This window comes from Schistocerca cancellata, chromosome 1, assembly GCF_023864275.1.
Source record: "Schistocerca cancellata isolate TAMUIC-IGC-003103 chromosome 1, iqSchCanc2.1, whole genome shotgun sequence".
Classification (NCBI taxonomy): domain Eukaryota; kingdom Metazoa; phylum Arthropoda; class Insecta; order Orthoptera; family Acrididae; genus Schistocerca; species Schistocerca cancellata.
In genome coordinates this window covers 912,009,153-912,026,314 of record NC_064626.1, presented here as the reverse complement: position 1 = coordinate 912,026,314, position 17,162 = coordinate 912,009,153, and the positions used below count along the sequence as shown (strand labels likewise).

The 17,162-nt window shown below is 36.5% G+C and overlaps 1 protein-coding gene across 1 annotated transcript in view; it reads left to right on the top strand.

The window, feature by feature from the left end:
- The window catches only part of LOC126191255 (venom carboxylesterase-6-like), a 201,908-nt gene that overhangs the window by 152,210 nt on the left and 32,536 nt on the right, over positions 1-17,162 (top strand). The window contains exon 6 of the mRNA XM_049932068.1: positions 4,302-4,467. Coding sequence (XP_049788025.1) covers positions 4,302-4,467 — 166 coding nt within the window. The remainder of the gene's footprint in view (positions 1-4,301; positions 4,468-17,162) is intronic.

Genomic DNA, 17,162 nt, shown 5'->3' with positions numbered 1-17,162 from the left:
TTTAGAGGCCCAGTACAGAAGTAGGGACCAGGAAGAACTTCGAGTATGATAATCATCCCTGTAACCAAGAACTATGAGGTGCAGTCTTTCATTCATACTGAACCAGAGCAATACCTTTCACTTGTCGGGAAACCTATTGTATTGCAAAACAGGGAGAAGCAGGCATTAAAAGAAATATGTCTGTTAACCATCAGAAGTTTGTTTGGTGAGTAATAGTATTTTTAGGAAGAAAGAAGCAAGGGATAAGAAGCGTGAACTTATGTATTCAGTGTGTATTCTTGGAAGCTTCATTCAACATATTCAAGAGGCGGTTCTAGGAGCCATTGAAGGAGCAGAGTGCAACCAGCTGTAGAATTCTTGTCATCTGGTCTCTAAGTTATACTTAAAATTTAAGCACTGGTGCTGTAAGGAGGTGAGAATGATGTGGATTATTTCAAGGTGTGTGGCTGATGGATACTTTCACCAGCAGCAATTCACACATCTAAGTTCAGACCTTCACAGTTTCTAGCCATGATTGCCACAATAACAGTCTAAATTGATCAATATATTAACTGTACTTTGAACAGAGTGATATCTTCCTCTTCTTTCTTGGAGAGGAAGACACAGCATCCATCTCCATGATAAAGAATTCAGTATAATACAATCATAAATAATGTTGCCATAAGTCTGCAGACTACACTGTATCCAGGTATCATTTTCAGACTGAAACAATTAAAAAATTAAAGAAACTGCCTCCCTTTCCAGAAGATATGTTGAAAAATTTCTACACAAATACATATTGTTGTCTGATATACATGTAATACGTCCACCCAGAATCACTGACGAAAAGAGACAGATAGATGAAGAGTGAAAAATTTGACATAAACTTAAGGAAACATAAGAATAGAGATACATGTTCATTTTTCTTTTCATGCATATCTTTTTTGGCACAGGCATTTTTTATTTTGTATTTGCCCTGCACAGTGTTTCAGTATTTATTACAAGACACATACTTTATGGCTAAACCAAAGTAAGATCTATCACAAAGTCAAAACTTGGATCCTTTCAATGCATGGTAAGAAAGGCTGAAACATCCAGCCTAGCACATGGAATTTCAATGAAGTACACAATTTCTAGTGTTCCCCAGCATTGATAGTGACCCATGCATTGACTGTAATGCTTGGACCAAAGACTGTGAAGTTTCTGTGACAAGCTGCAGTGTCCTAAATGCACGCCATTATAGATTACTGATAAATGGGTCAGGGATGTACTACTTATTATAGTCTGCTACCAAGGTAGCTGACTGTTTGTGGGAAGCATACATGGGATTTTTAGGTTAAGTAGCTTTGCATATGATCCAGATAATGATAGCTATTTGGGATCCTGAAGTATTAATGTAAGATCCGAACGAGTTGCCTGCTCCCTTCCCCCCTCCCATGCACGCCCTCAGCATGCACAAAAAATATTATAACTTTAGTTATCAAATGCTGATGCATTAAAAACAAAATGACAGGATTTGAATCACTCCTAAAAAGTAGTGGAACCCATATAATACCAAGTATGTGAAGCTGGCTAAAACCCAAAATTGACAGTAGTGATATTTTTGGAGTAAATCTAAGTATATATTCAAAAGGGAAATGGAGGTCACATGCTGACAATAGACAAAAAACTAAGCTCTGCTACTGAAATAGAAATTGAGGCTCCATGCAAAACTGTTTAGGCAAGTTTCATTATCAAGGGTGGCATACATTTATTACTGCACCCTTATAATGATGACTAGACTTACCTCCAAAAGTAATTGAAACCTTTGGATAAAATCCTATCTCGTTACTATAAATGTTCTCATCATTCAAGAGAACTTCAATAATCCAACATTTGAGAGGGATAAACAAAGTTTTGCCAGTGGTGGACATGTCCAGGCATGAATCAGTGCTTTTTCTGAGAATTACATACTACTGGTAACTTAGAATTCCACTCAGATTAGAAATATTTTAGTTTAACGGAAACAAATAGACATGTCATTTTTGAAGATGTTCACATTGAAACTTGTGTCAGTGACTGCAAAACAGTTATAGCAACAATGGTTAGCAAAGTAAAAAGGGCAACAAAGTAGCTCTCCATATGATCCAGTAATGAATGATAGCTGAGTGAGAGCCTGAAGTATTAATTTCAGATCCAAATAATGTGTATGCCCCCCCCCCCCCCCCCCTCCCACCAACCCTCTTTCTCCAAACACATAAAAAAGTATTATAACTTTAGTTATCAACTGCTGAAGCATTAAAAACAAAATGACAGTGTTTGAATCACTCCTAGAAAGTAATGGAACCCATATAATACCAAGTATGTGAAGCTGGCTAAAACTTGAAATTGACAGCAGTGATAGTTTTGGAGTAAATGTAAGTATGTATCAAAAGGGAAATTGAGGCCACATACAATAGACAAAAAACTTGAGAAATTGAAGCTCCATGCAAAATTGTTTATGCAAGTTTCAGTATCAAGGGTGGCATACATTTATGACTGCACACTTATGGTGATGACTAGACTCACCTCAAGATGTAACAGAAACCTTTAGAGAAAATCCTACCCCACTACTACAAATGTTCCCATCATTCAAGCAGACTTCAACCATCCAGCATTTGAGTGGGATACTTAAAGTTTTGTAAGTGGTGGTGTTGTCCAGACATGAAACAGTGCTATATGCTTTTCCTGAGAACTACATACTACTAGTAGCTTAGAGTCCCATTTAGAATTGAAATATTTTAATCTAACAGAAACAAACAGACCTGACATTTTTGAAGATGATTAAACTGAAAATTGTGTCAGTGACTGCAAAACAGTTGTAGCAGCAATGATTAGCAAAGTAAAAAGGGCAACAAAGCAGTTCTGCATATGATCCAGATAGAGACCCTGAAGTATTAATGTAAGATCCAAACGAGTTGTCTGCTCCCCTCCCTCCTGCCATTCACACTCACTGATCACACAAAAAATATTATAACATTGGGTACAGACTGCTGAAGCATTAAAAACAAAATGACAGAATTTAAATCACTCCTAAAAAGTAGTGAAACCCATATAATACCAAGTACTTACAGCTAGCTAAAACCCAAAATTGACAGTAGTGATATTTTTGGAGTAAATCTAAGTATATATTCAAAAGGGAAATGGAGGTCAGATATTCATAGTAGACAAAAAACTCAGCTCTATTGAAATAGAAATTGAGGCTCCATGCAGAATTGTTAAGGCAAGTTTCAGTATCAAGGATGGCATACATTTATCACTGCACCCTTATAATGATGACTAGACTTACCTCCATAAGTAACTAAAACCTTTGGAGAGAATCCTATCTCACTACTACAAATCTCCTAATCATTCCAGAGGACTTCAATAATCCAACATTTGAGTGGGATGAATAAAGTTTTGCAAGTGGTGGACATGTTCAGACAAGAAACAGTACTAAATGATTTTTCTGAGAATTATATACTACTGGTAGCTTAGAGTTCGACTTCTGCACAATAGTATGAACAATAGTACTTACAACATCCCATAGGCACAGGCCCTTTAAGGTTACCAGTCTAATGAATTAGAAAAATATATGAAATATTGTTAATAACAATAGAAACATTATATAAAAGTTTTACAAATCCTTTTGTAATACAGTGTTAACATTTAGATATCCGTCTTTTCTCGACAAATGTTGGTGCCTATGGCTTTGAAAATAGTGAAGATCAGCTTTTACCTTTACAGTTTATCATATTTCAGTTCCTGTCAGTTAATTGTGGTTTGCTCAACATGTCATATTGTTTCTGTGTAGCCTAGATTCAGTGATTGGGCAGAATTTTGTATTCTGCTGGGCTCCGAATTTTGTACGCCAATAATTTTTCCTCATAGTTTCACAGAGAAATAAGTAAGAAACTTTTGCTTTTAACAATGTTGGCAATTATATTTTCCACGTAAGCACTTTTATTACAGAGCACTGTTACGTGCAGAAGCTAAAAACAAAAGAAAGATAAGCTGTTATAGGATAAGAAAGTTAATCATCAAAACAAAAGGAAAAATTACAACTCCTCCTTCTTGTATTGTGTTGAGCTATATTACACACATCCCTCCAGGGTGTGCTTTATTATGGGATTTCCAAAAGACCACATTTGAATGTATGTATGAGTTGAGGGCCTCAGAAAATGCAGTAACATGACAAAATAAGAAACATCATTCAGATACCAATCATCAACGAAATTCCTTCTCTTCATAACTGTTGTGCTGAACTGCATTTTCCATGAGTGGTTAGACTAGCAAAAATTGTTACAGTAATCTGCTTTTGATAGGTGTGGCGATACAACCCATTCACTCCCTTTGGACCAACAGTGGAAACTGCAGGGAAAAAGCCATTCTTGAGTAAACACCCAGCACACTTAATAACTGAAGGTTCTGTACAAGACTTGCCTTGGCTGACAAGTGTCACCACTGAAGAAGGGCTCTACCCTGCAGCAGGTAATGTTCAATTCACATAGTTAACAGAGTGAAACAAATGAAGCCATCAATTCTTAATAATTTAAGTTGAATTACAAAATATATTTAATAAATTAACAATATTAGAATCTAACAATACCAAAATATTAAAATTTAATTTGACTTTTTTGCTATTTTGGTTTTCTCATTTAGCTATACCAAAGTAAACGCTATTTTTATGCTAATTTGCATCAAAAATTATTTTTCTTCTCACTGTGAATATGGAGATATTTACTTTGTTTCAGAGACATACTTTCCAGTTACTTGTATTTGTACAGCTTTAACTGGTACTGCAGTATTAAGCCTAATAGTAATTTCTGTTGTGAAGGCCAGCCATAGTTTTATATTTTTTTTCTAAGAATAAATGGAGTCAGTAATGAATTCAGAAAGCTTGAGAATCAGGCAGTGTAAGGTATGAAATTGACTGATCCCCTAAGAAGCCCTGTGAAGAAGCAATTTCCTTAATTATTTAGTGTAAATCAGGGAGATTAAACATTTAAATTTTTCTTAACTTAATTAATAAGAATTGACACTTATAAATCTGGAAACCATGATAAAGATCAGGCACACAGCATTAAATAATACAAACACATATACCTTAATACCATGTTTTCATATTTCCTGACCAGGGGGACATGTGTCCCACACAGAAATTTATTTCTCTAAGTTCACAGGGATACGAAAGTCCCACATCTGTTCGGTACTGCAATCTAGCATTGAATGTATCAACTGTTTGGAACCAACAGGCTCGTTGTGTGGCACCTAATTCATGAGATATTGCTTGATTGTTCCAGTTGCATGTTCAGTGCCTTGTGTTCTGGCAGTTTTGTGTAATTTTTTTACATTACTGCAATAGCTAAACTCTATAAAGGTATTTATTGCTTTTTTTACTCTGTTTGCAAGAAACTCTTAGATTTGTGCACCTATTTATTGGTAGAACAATTTTAAATTTGTTAAGTGGGTTTGCCTTATGACGTGTGTGTGTGTACAGAATTTCTATTAGTGCCTTCTGTTCATAGTTGTGTCAAAATTTTTACATTAATATATTTTATTCAGTTCTGTAATCTTATTTTATTTGCCTTCATTTGATATGAAACAGAAAACTCTAAAAACTTGTGGTGATTTGTGATAATATAAAAAACATAAAACATTTGAATACAATATCTAATACTCTGATCATTTGTCAGAAGATTATCAAAATAGGTGAATACATTACAGTTAACTGGAATTGTTACTATTTACAGAATTACGACACTGTCAGAATGAAATATTGTTCTGCATTTTTAATAACTTTATCATGCACAAAATACCTAATATTGACTGTTGTGACAAAGAGATGTCTAAACTGAAATCTAACAGTCATTTTTACTTAAGCTGGTCTAATTTCCTGCTAAGATATTCATCTGTAGAGTAAAAGAAGTTGCCTATCAAAAACTCTTTCAAACTTTCTTTGAACCTTGCTTTATCTGAAACCAAGTTAGTAATGGTTGTTGGAAATTTATTGAAAATGTGTGTTCCTGAATATATAACCACTTTTTGGACCAAGGTAAGTGATTTTAGGTCTTTATGTAGATTGCTCTTATTTCTAGTACTGATATTTTGAATTGAGCTATTGGATGGAAATAGAGATATATCATTTGCAACAAAATTCATTCCATTTGATTTCATTTTCATCTACAGCTGCACAATGCACAAGAGATATTTGGATTTTTATGGTAGTATTAACAGTTTTTATATAATTATGCCTTTGTACATAATAACACAAATTAATATCTCAGTTAATGATGAATACTTAAATAAAAAATTTTGTTACATTATACACCAAGAGATAATATACAAATTTTCTTCTGTATGAGACTACATTGGTTTAACATACAAACTTTTTTTTTTGTATTTATTCATTTACTGTGTAAAAGCATTAAGGAATATATGTACTGAGAAGCAGTGGTTAGAATGCCAAGTTCCTTGAACAGGTTTCCGTGTGACATTCTTGAATTTACAAAAATGGTTCAAATGGCTCTGAGCACTATGGGACTGAACTGCTGTGGTCATCAGTCCCCTAGAACTTAGAACTACTTAAACCTAACTAACCTAAGGACATCACACACATCCATGCCCGAAGCAGGGTTCGAACCTGTGACCATAGCAGTCACGCGGTTCCAGACTGTAGTGCCTAGAACTGCACGGCCATTCTGGCCAGCTTGATTTTACACCACAAATGATTCTTATTACACACTTTTTCACGCCAAAAACTTTTTCTCATTTGATGCGTTACCCCAGAATATGATCCTTTATGACATAACAGAATGAAAGTAAGAAATGTATGTAAGTTTTTTATATTTATATCTTCTACATGTGACATCATTCTCACTGCAAATACAGACTTATTTAGGCACTTCAGCGATTCTGTGCTATGCCCTTCCCAAATGATTTTATTATTGAGTTGTAATCCTGCAAATTTAACACTGTCAGCCTCTTCAATCCGCATGTCTTCATATGTTGTACACATGCTGGAAGGAAACCTGTTATAGGTTCTGAACTGCATATAGTGGGTCTTTTCAAAGTTTAATGACAGTGAATTAGCTTTTAACCATTTATTAATGTCTGTGAAAATTTGATTGGCACTATTTGTAAAACTGTACTCAACTTGCTACTTATTGCAATATTTGTATCATCTACAAACAAAACAAACTTAGCATTTGGCAATGTAACAGATGAGAGGTCATTATTGTATACAAGAAAAAGCAGTGGACCCAAGATAGAACCTTGAGAAAAAACACATGTAATTCATTTCCAACCAGTTGAAGACCGACTGCTTACTACACAGGTATTTTGCAATGACACACTTTGTTTCCTGTTAGTTAGTTAAAATTCCAACCATTTCACAGCATTGCTGGCAAGAGCACAATATTCTAATTTACTTAAGACAATGCTGTGGTTCATACAGTCAATGGCTTTTGACAGGTCACAGAAAATGCCAGTAGCCTCTAACTTATTATCTAATGAAGTAAGTACATTGTCACTGTAAGTATAAATAGCTTTCTGTATATCAGAAACCTTAAGAAACCCATACTGTGACTTGGACACTATATTATTTGCAGTCAGATACTCTGTTCTTCTGTGCATGCAGAGCAGGCTATAGCTGAGGTTGTACTATCTCAATCTCTGTTGTGATGAATCTTATATATTTCAGCTGGAGAGCAACTGACAATGCTTATTATCTTGGCTTACTGTCTTGGAATTTATGTGATGTAATAATGGTACTTACTTTCTTCTTTTTACAGAATCCCTAGTTAAAGAAAATATTAAGTGGGACATAAATTTCTCTCTGTACTCCAGGAGGAATAAATTTAGGGAACTGTTTGTTCCTCCTCGATTTCAATGGGACACATATGTCCCATTTAAAATAATTATAAAACTATAAACAACAATAATACAGAAATGTTGCCTTCCTCAGCATCCATTCCAAAAGCAGAAAACCAGTTTTTACAGTAATATGTGAAATTTTAATTAATTTAGTCATGAAAGAGTTAACATTGATTGTGACATGAACATTTGGTTACCTTGTTTCCTATCTGGAAATTTCAAACTGTAAAGTAGCACCTATGATTTATTTGCAACTCGTATTTCATTAAAAGGAATATGCCAAAAAGTGTTCTATTTCAGTTGTATTCAGAGAGTACTTTTTCATATTAAAGCGTACTGTAATTTATGAAGTTTGCAGACAGTAGAAAATAGCAGCTTGCCAGCGGGTAACTTTTGTGAGTCAACTGTAGATTTTGAACTATGACTTAAAACTTTTTGTACCAACAGTTTTGTTCTTATGATTATTAGGTATGATGATAGGACTCTTTTGGTTCAAGATGATTGTTGTTGTTGTGGTCTTCAGTCCTGAGACTGGTTTGATGCAGCTCTCCATGCTACTCTATCCTGTGCAAGCTTCTTCATCTCCCAGTATCTACTGCAACCTACATCCTTCTGAATCTGCTTAGTGTATTCGTCTCTTGGTCTCACTCTATGATTTTTACCCTCCACGCTGCCCTCCAATACTAAATTGGTGATCCCTTGATGCCACAGAACATGTCCTACTAACTGGTCCCTTCTTCTAGTCAAGTTGTGCCACAAACATCTCTTCTCCCCAATCCTGTTCAACACTTCCTCATTAGTTATGTGATCTACTCATCTAATCTTCAGCATTCTTCTGTAGCACCACATTTCGAAAGATTCTGTTCTCTTCTTGTCCAAAATATTTATTGTCCATGTTTCACTTCCATACATGGCTACACTCCATACAAATACTTTCAGAAATGACTTCCTGACACTTAAATCTATACTCGATGTTAACAAATTCCTCTTCTTCAGAAATGCTTTCCTTGCCATTGCCAGTCTACATTTTATATCCTCTCTATCATCAGTTATTTTGCTCCCTGAATAGCAAAACTCCTTTACTAATTTAAGTGTCTCATTTCCTAATCTAATTCCCTCAGCATCACCTGACTTAATTCGACTACATTTCATTATCCTCATGTTGCTTTTGTTGATGTTCATCTTATATCCCCCTTTCAAGACACTATCCATTCCGTTGAACTGCTCTTCCAAGTTCTTTGCTGTCTCTGACAGAATTACAATGTCATCGGCGAACCTCAAAGCTTTTATTTCTTCTCCATGGATTTTAATACCTACTCCAAATTTTTCTTTTGTTTCCTTCACTGCTTGCTCAATATAGAGATTGAATAACATTGGGGAGAGGCTACCAGCCTGTCTCTCTCCCTTCCCAACCACTGCTTCCATTTGATGTCCCTCGACTCTTATAACTGCCATCTGGTTTCTGTACAAATTGTAAATAGCCTTTCGCTCCCTGTATTTTACACCTGCCACCTTCAGAATTTGAAAGAGAGTATTCCAGTCAACATTGTCAAAAGCTTTCTCTAGGTCTACAAATACTAGAAACATAGGTTTGCTTTTTCTTAATCTAGCTTCTAAGATAAGTCGTAGGGTCAGTATTGCATCACGTGTTCCGATATTTCTACAGAATCCAAACTGATCTTCCCCGAGGTCGGCTTCTACTAGTTTTTCCATTTGTCTGTAAAGAATTCGCGTTAGTATTTTGCAGCCGTGACTTATTAAATTGATAGTTTGGTAATTTTCACATTTGCCAACACATGCTTTCTTTGGGATTGGAATTATTATATTCTTCTTGAAGTCTGAGGGTATTTCGCCTGTTTCATACATCTTGCTCAGCAGATGGTAGAGTTTTGTCATGACTGGCTCTCCCAAGGCTGTTAGTAGTTCTAATGGAATGTTGTCTACTCCCGGGGCTTTGTTTCGGCTCAGGTCTTTCAGTGCTCTGTCGAACTCTTCACGCAGTATCATATCTCGCATTTCATCTTCATCTAATCCTCTTCCATTTCCATAATATTGTCCTCAAGTACATCACCCTTGTATAGATCCTCTATATACTCCTTCCACCTTTCTGCTTTCCCTTCTTTGCTTAGAACTGGGTTTCCATCTGAGCTCTTGATATTCATACAAGTGGTTCTCTTTTCTCCAAAGCTCTCTTTAATTTTCCTGTAGGCAGTATCTATCTTACCCCTAGTGAGGTAAGCCTCTACAGCCTTACATTTGTCCTCTAGCCATCCCTGCTTAGCCATTTTGCCCTTTCTGTCGATCTCATTTTTGAGACGTTTGTATTCCTTTTTGTCTGCTTCATTTACTGTATTTTTATATTTTCTCCTTTCATCAGTTAAATTCTATATTTCCTCTGTTACCCAAGGATTTCTACTAGCCCTCGTCTTTTTACCTACTTGATCCTCTGCTGCCTTCGCTACTTCATCCCTCAAAGCTACCCATTCTTCTTCTACTGTATTTCTTTCCCCCATTCTTGTCAATTGTTCCCTTATGCTCTCCCTGAAACTCTCTACAACCTCTGGTTCTTTCAATTTACCCAGGTCCCATCTCCTTAAATTCCCACCTTTTTGCAGTTTCTTCAGTTTTAATCTGTAGTTCATAATAAATAGATTGTGGTCAGAGTCCACATCTGCCCCTGGAAATGTCTTACAATTTAAAACCTGGTTCCTAAATCTCTGTCCTCCCATTATATAATCTATCTGAAACCTGTCATATCTCCAGACTTCTTCCATGTATACAGTCTTTATTTATGATTCTTGAACCAAGTGTTAGCTATGATTAAGTTGTGCTCTGTGCAAAACTCTACCAGGCGGCTTCCTCTTTTATTTCTTCCCCCCAATCCATATTCACCTACTACGTTTTCTTCTCTCCCTTTTCCTACTGACCAATTCCAGTCACCCATGACTATTAAATTTTCATCTCCCTTCACTATCTGAATAATTTCTTTTATTTCATCATACATTTCTTCAATTTCTTCGTCATCTGCAGAGCTAGTTGGCATAAAAACTTGTACTACTGTGGTAAGTGTGGGCTTCGTATCTATCTTGGCCACAACAATGCATTCACTATGCTGTTTATAGTAGCTTACCCGCATTCTTATTTTCCTATTCATTATTAAACCTACTCCTGGATTACCCCTATTTGATTTTGCGTTTATAACCCTGTAGTCGTCTGACCAGAAGTCTTGTTCCTCCTGCCACCGAACTTCACTAATTCCCACTATATCTAACTTTAACCTATCCATTTCCCTTTTTAAATTTTCTAACCTACCTGCCCGATTAAGGGATCTGACATTCCACGCTCCGATCCGTAGAACGCCAGTTTTCTTTCTCCTGATAACGACATCCTCCTGAGTAGTCCCCGCCCGGAGATCCGAATGGGGGCTATTTCACCTCCGGAATATTTTACCCAAGAGGACGCCATCATCATTTAACCATACAGTAAAGCTGCATGCCCTCAGGAAAAATTACGGCTGTAGTTTCCCCTTGCTTTTAGCTGTTCGCAGTACCAGCACAGCAAGAACGTTTTGGTTAGTGTTACAAGGCCAGATCAGTCAATCATCCAGACTGTTGCCCCTGCAACTACTGAAAAGGCTGCTGCCCCTCTTCAGGAACCACATGTTTGTCTGGCCTCTCAACAGATACCCCTCCGTTGTGGTTGCACCTACGTTATGGCTATCTGTATCGCTGAGGCACGCAAGCCTCGCCACCAATGGCAAGGTCCATGGTTCATGGGGGGGTTCAAGATGGTAAGGTGAGAGAATTTAAAGCAACTAAAAGGTTGAAAAACATCTGCTAGAAAAAATATATTTTTCTACCAGTTCTAGACACAGAGATTCACACACACACACACTTGTGCTCACAAGTGCACACTGTCTCCACACCCTTCACCTACAGTTTTCACCCCTTCTGTCCTACCACCTTCTCCCCATTCTTGACTCCCACCATGTTTATGTGCAACACTCTACCAACACACCCATCCATCTTTCCACACTCCTCTTCTTTTTTGATCCTTTCTTCCCCACCTCCCTGCCCCACAATCTTCTGATGCTGTGCCTGTTGGCAGTCTAGTCCCTGCACACTGCACCAGACAGCATTCATCTCTCTTCCCACCCACACACTACTATATCTTCCCCTTCCACTTCACCTTCCCCTTCCCCTTCCTCAGTGCGTGTGTGTGTTTCTCTTACAGATGAAGGCTGTGGCCATTTGCAATATGTGAATGTCTTTTAATTGTGCCTGTCTACTATTCGATGTGTCTTCTTCATGGTAAGCAGCAATCTGTCTTTTCCTACATTGTTGCTATTTCTACCTGGAATTTCCACTGTTTGATACTCTTATGTGTAACATATATGAAAAGGGAAAACTACCCACTGATGTTGAGAGAAACTTCATAATGCCCATCCCTAATGGGTAAATGCCTAGAAGTAAAAAAATTATCAGATGCTTTGCTTAGTCATACGTGGATTGAAAATAATAACGAACATTATTCTCAACCAAGTGCAGCAGAAAGATGTATCCACCTCACAGAAGCTCTATTTGGCTTCCAAAAACAATGAGAAACCAGAGACAAAATATTACCTTTAAAATTATTTACAGAAATTATACAGAAAGTTATTTAACAACATACATAACTTTTGTAGAACCACAGGTAGCGTAATAATAAGGGAAAAAGTCTTGAGTTACTGAAGAAAGTAGCAATATGTAACAGAGACAAACGACTAATATAGAACCTCTAAAATGATATGCTTGGATTCAACATAAGAAGTAGCACAGATCTGGGGAGGAGTCCAGCAAAGATGAGCACTATCACCAATTATTTTTAATTTACACATAGAGGAGGCACTTAAAAATTCAGAAAACAGAAACATGTAGTAATAGATGGCAAAAGAACAAATGTGATGATGACAAAGCTAGTTTATCTGAAAATGAAGAAGACATTTCAATGATATTAAATAAAATGGATCAACAATTTATGTGAAGATAATATAAAATAAAAATAAGTGAGTCTAAAACAGGGGCGACAATATGTCTTGAGTAAGGGAAAGTCAGGGTTTGAGTACATGTATTTGACAGGCATTTACTTATTTGGGAAACATTATCACTACCTATTGAAGGAGCAAATAAGAAATCAAAAGGAGGACTGCACAAACTAAAAGTGCCAAAGAATAAGACATTATCCTCAAAAAGTAACACCCCTAAAATAAGAAGAAGTTTTTTGAAAGCATTTGTTTAAAGTATGGCATTGTTCTGCTCTGGGACCTAGGCTCTGGGGACTGAATGTTAGCACAGGGTTACCATGGGCCTCAGTTTACTCTGTTGTTTTTGCTGAGAGCAAATCATGGAAATAATGGTATCCCATGCAAATACCCAATTGATAAGCCACTGTCTCAGTTACTGTGGTTTTCCACCATGCTTATCTCAATGGAACTTTAATAATGGTATCCCAAAATGTGTTAGTGTCGGTCAGAATTGTTGGCTTATTGCATTCCATTTTATAACCAGCAGAAAAACAGTGTTCAGCAATGACAGACTTCGTATGTTGCTAAAGGTGAGTGTAGTGTTGATGTTCCACAGAGCCTTCTTCCAAAGTGTAGTTGGTCTTACCTATATATACTATATTACAGCAGAATGTGTTTTATATGCTCTTGCATTCCAGTATGTTGCAAACAGAAGTCAAGACTGTAGAGAGACTGCATAAACTTATTTTTGGCAAAATGGACATGAGAGGGTAATATCAGAAGAATGGATATTACTTACAGTTATCATATATACAAGCAGAACAGAAGGAACTGCAAAAACTGCAAAGAGAGTTCACTACTAAATTTATCTCAGAATGTACTTTTATTAATCCTATTAGGAAAAAATCTAAGGCATTTATTAGATGAATCTATGCAACACAATGAACAAATGAGTAAGCATATAAAACATTCTCAGACTTCTTGTTGGATCATTTCAGGGTAAAATCTCAAGTTTTCAACAATTATCTCCATTGTCTTTGTCAGGAGCAGCTTACTATCTTAACTGCTGTGGTGATGGACTTATATAGCACAAAGACAGATTCTGACTGATTGGTAATTATGTCATGCGGTTGTAAATGATGTCAGCATCAGTGCTGGTGGTTCCACCACTCCCGCCACAGCATAAACATTGCAGTGAATAACTCTGGCTCTTCTCTGTATTGAGAGCTCCCTTCCATGCCCTGCTAAGATTATATCCACTATCACAGTTAAAGATTTTCTCACTTACCCTAAATTTCTATAGCCTCATTAATTATGGAACCCCAGTACACAATAGTCTGAGACAAAACTTCTGTTTCATTAAACAGTATTTTATGTTTGTTTGTGAGTCTGTCCTCAGCAAATGGAAAATTCTCCAGTTCTTGATTTTTAATATGCTGCCAATGTTCTGCACAGTGGTCAGAAATGGTGCACATGAACTGACTGATGGAATTGCTTCCACACTCACTAGAGATGTTGTAAATCCCAGGGATCCCAAGACTGAGACTGTCTTTAACAGGGCATAGCATCTCCTTTATCTTCATAGGAGGTCACAAAATAAATCTGGTACCTTGTCTTCCCAGTACTCTGCCAGTTTTGCTGGATGTGGTGCTACAGAAGGGAAGGAATGGAGTCATTGACTCACCATGTGAATATTTAATATTTTCATATTTTCTTCCCTTGGCACATGCTGATGTCATATCATGTGACCCATAGTTGTTGTTTTGGAACACATACTTCAAATGATTCATTTCAGAACCCAAGTGATTGATGTCAGAAACATTTTTCACTCTGTGTACCAATGTACTTAAAGCTGCTCTCTTTTGGACTGGTTGGTGAAAACTCTGGGCATTATGATATAAATCAGTGTGCATTGACTTGTGGTATACTGATTGAAATGTTCATCCATCTTTTGTTGTACCAAAACATCTAAAACTGGCAGCCTTCCCTCTTTCTCTGACATGTCTGAATGTTTGGGTCCTCTGACCGTCACCAACCTCTGTAATAACCACTACACATAAACATTTTCTTTATACTCCTTCATATACCAACATTTATAAATCTGTCTTCGGTTAGTGAAATTACTATTGACTGGTACTTCCCTATGGCCAAAAGAAAACATCTAAGTCCATGTCGAGTTATTTGCAATGCTATAAAGAAAATACAGCAAAATAATTTAGATTACAGAACAAAATTAAAGTACTTTGGTAGGAACTTACTCCTTTGGCTTAGAACACAAATGAAATCTTTTTGAAACAATATTTTACAATGCCTTTTACATTTTTCACTAATATCTTTTTGGCTTTCACAATACCTTACATCATCCTTAGGTATGTCTCTTTGCAAAGTAATATTCAAGAGATTTTAGGTCATTTCTTCCTTGTGCTAGTCTAGCAGTTTTATCACTCATTTTGTCCTTTAGTTTCTGGTTGCTACAAACATTTTGGATTCATTAGTTCTCATGTCACATAATGGATTATATCAACATACAAAAACTGCTTTCCAAGTCTTTCAAATCTTGTTACAAGAAAAAACAGCTCGCTCCTTCTTACATTTTCTTTCTAAAATCTGAGTTGTTTTGTAACATATCTAGCAAAATTGGTCATAATTTACGCCCAAAATTTGACAACAGTGAAATTTGCTTTAATGTCCTTTTTGCTAACTATGTGTCACTGACATATTTAAATTCTTCTTTTACATCTACATAAAGTATATTGATTCAGTAGGGCAAGATGAAAATTCAATACAAGTACAAAAATAATATTGAACACTAGCTAATATATCTATCATAACAAGTACAAGTAAATTGTATGCGGTACAAGAAATTGCAGCTTTTTGTGGGAAATGGTGTGGTGCCATGCCCAAGGCAGGATTTGAACCTGTGACTGTAGCAACAGCGCAGTTCTGGACTGAAGCGCCTATAACCGCCCCTCCACAGCTGCCGGCACTTGCATTCTTCTGTTACTCATTTATGATCATCCAGGAGCATGTGCGACTTAAGAGTGATACCAGTGTGAATAACTACATTTTATTATCACCATTTTCTAAGTAATTTTGTAGAAGTTATTAATAATTTCTTGTTTATATTTTGTGAGATACAGGGATGAGAATAACTGTCTACTAATACCGACAATGGTATTTTTGTTATTAATGACCGATAATTTTCAGTATTTTTTATTGTCTCGGTTATAACAGCTATTTTTATGTTTTACTGATAGCTGAGTGTAAAACCAATACATCACTTTGCCATAGCAGTGTTGCTAATTTTTTTGTTTTGCTTTTAAATAAAACCTTTGAAAGAAATGAGTTTGTCTGAAGGATTTGAATGAAAGGATGAAAGGAGCAACTAACAGATCCACATATTATAGAATGAGTGTTTATGAAGAGAGTAGTGAATAACTATTGACCAGAGGCTTTACTCATTGTCGAAATTGTAACTATTGTCTTGTAATTGTTCGTATTAAATGTTATATTTTGGCATCTAGCTGAATTGTTCATTTAATTTATAGAAAGAGAATTTCTTCTTTTGTATGCAAAAAATCAGTTGTACTCCAATTGCGGAAGAATTTTTCATTTGTAATAATAAAATAAAAAGAACACTACAAATTTTACACTAAAACGTATTATTTGTCTGTCAGTTCTATGAAATAATAAAAGAGAAAGGAAGTTGTGGCAACAGAAATAAATTAAAAGCTTAACAATTCATTCAAGGCTTTAATAAAAATAGAAAGTAGCTGATCTGCTGCCTGTGGCTACATAATGTACGCTAATCTACTTGCAACCCTTGAACACCGACAACTTACCATGAAAATTAGAGCTCTCCAACGTCAGTTTTTGCGCTTTAGCACTACTCTCCCATTCCTATGACGTGTGTACAACAAGCCTTTCCCCCGGCCCGCTGCCGTAAAGACAAAATGTAGCCACAGTGTCAGTTAGTCCACGTAGCATAATAATGACACGACCATTACTGAACAAACATAGTTCCCTAGCATGGTTGATGTGTCAGCTGCGCTTCGTTCACTAAACTGCCACCTATACAACTGGCTCATGTCCAACAGTGGATTTCTTGCTGCTGCTTCACCGTGGTATTGTTGGATCTCAAGGTCGCCGAGCGGGTGCTGAAGCAAGTAATTATCCTACCTGACCTGAGGCTACCGATTTATGCCGATTTCCATTGACTGAAAACAGAACTGAGACGCGACGGTGGAAAAGCAACAAAAAGATGCAGTGGACCTGTGATTCATTTGCTACTCCAGTCAGCACTTCTACA